The sequence below is a fragment of the Cebus imitator genome, unplaced genomic scaffold, assembly GCF_001604975.1.
Source record: "Cebus imitator isolate Cc_AM_T3 unplaced genomic scaffold, Cebus_imitator-1.0 Scaffold126, whole genome shotgun sequence".
NCBI classification, from domain to species: Eukaryota; Metazoa; Chordata; class Mammalia; order Primates; family Cebidae; genus Cebus; species Cebus imitator.
Window position 1 is genome coordinate 34,528 of NW_016107441.1, and position 2,760 is coordinate 37,287.

Sequence of the window (2,760 nt, forward strand, 5' to 3'; positions counted from 1 at the left end):
CTAGCAGCAGACAACCATTGGAAACGTGTGGCCACAGGCTCTCAAACACAATGAGGCAGAGCAGAGCAGATGGCAGGGAAGGGAGACCTGCTCGCTCGTCCTTAAGGCCAGGTACGGAGGCTCATGCTTGTGAGCCCAGCACTTTGGCAGGCCAATGTGAGAGGAATGCTTGAGCCAGGAGCTCGAGACCAGCTAAGACAACATAGCAAGCCTCTGTTTGTAATTAAAAAAAAAAAAAAGCAAGTTTGGACATGGTGGCTATTTCCTGTAATCCCAGCACTTTGGGAAGCCAAGGTGGGAGGACTGCCTGAGCCCAGGAATTCAAGACCAGCCTGGACAACATAACAAGATCCCATCTCTACAAAAAATATAAAAATTCACTGGGTGTGGTGGCATATACCTGTGGTTCCAGCTACTTAGGAGACTGAGGTGGGAGGATTGTCTGAGCCCAGGAGGTTGAGGCTACAGTGAGCTATGATTGTGCTACAGCACTCCAGGCTGAGCAACAGAGCAAGACTCTGTCTGTTTAAAAACAAACAGCTGGGCACAGTGCCTCTTGCCTATACTTCCAGGACTTTGGGAGACCGAAGTAGACAGATGACAAGGTCAGGAGTTCAAGACCAGCCTGACCAATATGGTCAAACCCCATCTCTACTAAAATTACAAAAATTAGCCAGGCATGGTTGCACATGCCTGTAATCCCAGCTACATGGGAAGCTGAAGCAGAAGAACTGCTTGAACCCGGAGGTGGAGGTTGCAGTGAGCCGAGATTGTACCACTGTACTCCAGCCTGGGCAACAGAGTGAGACACTGTCTCAAAAAATAAATAAATAAAAATAAACACAAACAAACAAAAAGACACACCTTTTACCCAGGACCATTTGCTCATGACGCTTTTCAAACAAACCCCTGGTAGTGCTGTCCGGCTGGAGCTGGGCTGGGGCCACCCTCTCCCACACGGGAGTGGGCTCTGCTCTGTGCGAATCCCCCAATCCCTGCTGACTCCGCAGCTCCCAAGGACAGTGTTGCCTCATCAGTTACTCAATGCCCAGGACGAACAATGAAAACTCTTACCACAATCTGTCCTAATGGAACTGAGATAATAAGCAAAGGACAGAGAGAGCCACGATTCTGACGCCAGACAGGCATCAGGCATTCAGTGTCTGCGTCTGATTTGCCCAATATGGGAGTACCCAGCAAGAGGAGGGCCATGTTATTAAAGGGGATTAGAGTGACACATATTGATCCCGCTACACAAATTTGATTCACTGTTTGGGGTCCGTATTGGATGGGGCTGACATTCAAATCCTCAGGGGTTCCCCAGTATTACAAAGCTAAGCTAGTGTGGATCCTGCTTTGTGCTCTGCAGACCATCCGCAGGAGATTCCTAAGAAACAGGACTCCAGAGCAGAGTGGTGGGGAGGACGAACTGGGCCAGGTGGGGATGTGGCTGGGCCAGAGCGAGGTGCAGGGAGCAGATGCGTGGAAAAGTCTGCTCCGCAGCCTGACTCTGCTGCAAGTTCTGGATCTCGCCTGTAAGCCAGGCGCACAGACTCACCCTTCAGCCTTCTTCTGTGGCACCGCCCCTGCCTGGAGGTTTTGAGATGTGACCCTTTCGTCCCCTCCTCCCCTGGCACACGCATGATTTGCCAGTTACCTGGCTGGAAACCTCATATTCCACATGCTTCAGGAAGAGGCCCTTCTTCTCCGGAATGAGCTCCACCTGCACAGTGTCCCTGGCCAGCAGCTCCTGCAGGCTGTGGGAAAGCAGCAGCGGGTTCCCCTGCGGCATCTGCATTCGACTGGGGGCTGGGGCCCGCTGCACAATGGCCTGGGGCTCCACGGCCTGGGGTGTTGGCAGGTCTGCAGGAGAAAGGGGGAATGACCAATGACAACAGCTGCTCAAAAGGTGAACCTTGGCCGGGCACAGCGGCATGCCCCTGTAATCCTGGGACTTTGGGAGGCCGAGGAGGGAGGATCACTTGAGCCGTGGAGTTCACACCAGCCTGGGCAATATGGTGAGACCCTACCTCTACAAGAAATAAAATAAATTGAAAAGTAGAGGCCAGTCACGGTGGCTCACACCCGTAATCCCAGCACTTTGGGAGGCCAAGGCTGGCAGATCATGAGGCCACAAGATTGAAACCATCCTGGCTAACAAAGTGAAACCCCGTCTCTACTAAAAATACAAAAAATTAGCCGGGCGTGGTGGCACACACCTGTTAGTCCAGCTACTAGGGAGGCTGAGGCAGGAGAATTGCTTGGACCCGGGAGGCGGAAGTTGCAGTGAGCCGAGATTGTGCCACTGTACTCCAGCCTGGGCGACAGAGCAAGACTCCATCTCAAATAAATAAATAAATAAATAAAATAGAAAAGGGGAGCCTCCCTCTGCTGTGTGTTAGCTCAGCATGTGGACTCTGGCCCAGCAAGTCCCATCCTGAGCCAGACACACTCATTCTTTCACACTACAAAGTCAGCACTGGGGGTACATCCTTTTCTTCAAAAAAATCATGGTGGTCAGGCGCCATGGTTTATGCCTGTAATCCTAGAAATCTGGGAGGCTGAGGCTAGAGGATCGCTTGAGCTCAGGGGTTGGAGACCACCCTGGGAAAGACGGCAAAACCCCACCTCTACAAAAAATGCAAAATTAGCCAGGCATGGTGGCTCACTGGCTAAATTTATAGTCCCAGCTACTCGGGAGGCTGAGGTGAGAGGATCACCTGAGCCTGGGAGGTCGAGGCTGCAGTGTGAGCCATGATT

The 2,760-nt window shown here is 52.1% G+C and overlaps 1 protein-coding gene across 1 annotated transcript in view; it reads right to left on the reverse strand.

Annotated features, from left to right (window-relative positions):
- Positions 1-2,760, reverse strand: part of LOC108312548 (sorting nexin-8) — a 43,877-nt gene that overhangs the window by 23,190 nt on the left and 17,927 nt on the right. Inside the window, exon 2 of the mRNA XM_017540508.2 lies at positions 1,658-1,863. Within this exon, the coding sequence (XP_017395997.1) occupies positions 1,658-1,863 (206 nt within the window). The remainder of the gene's footprint in view (positions 1-1,657; positions 1,864-2,760) is intronic.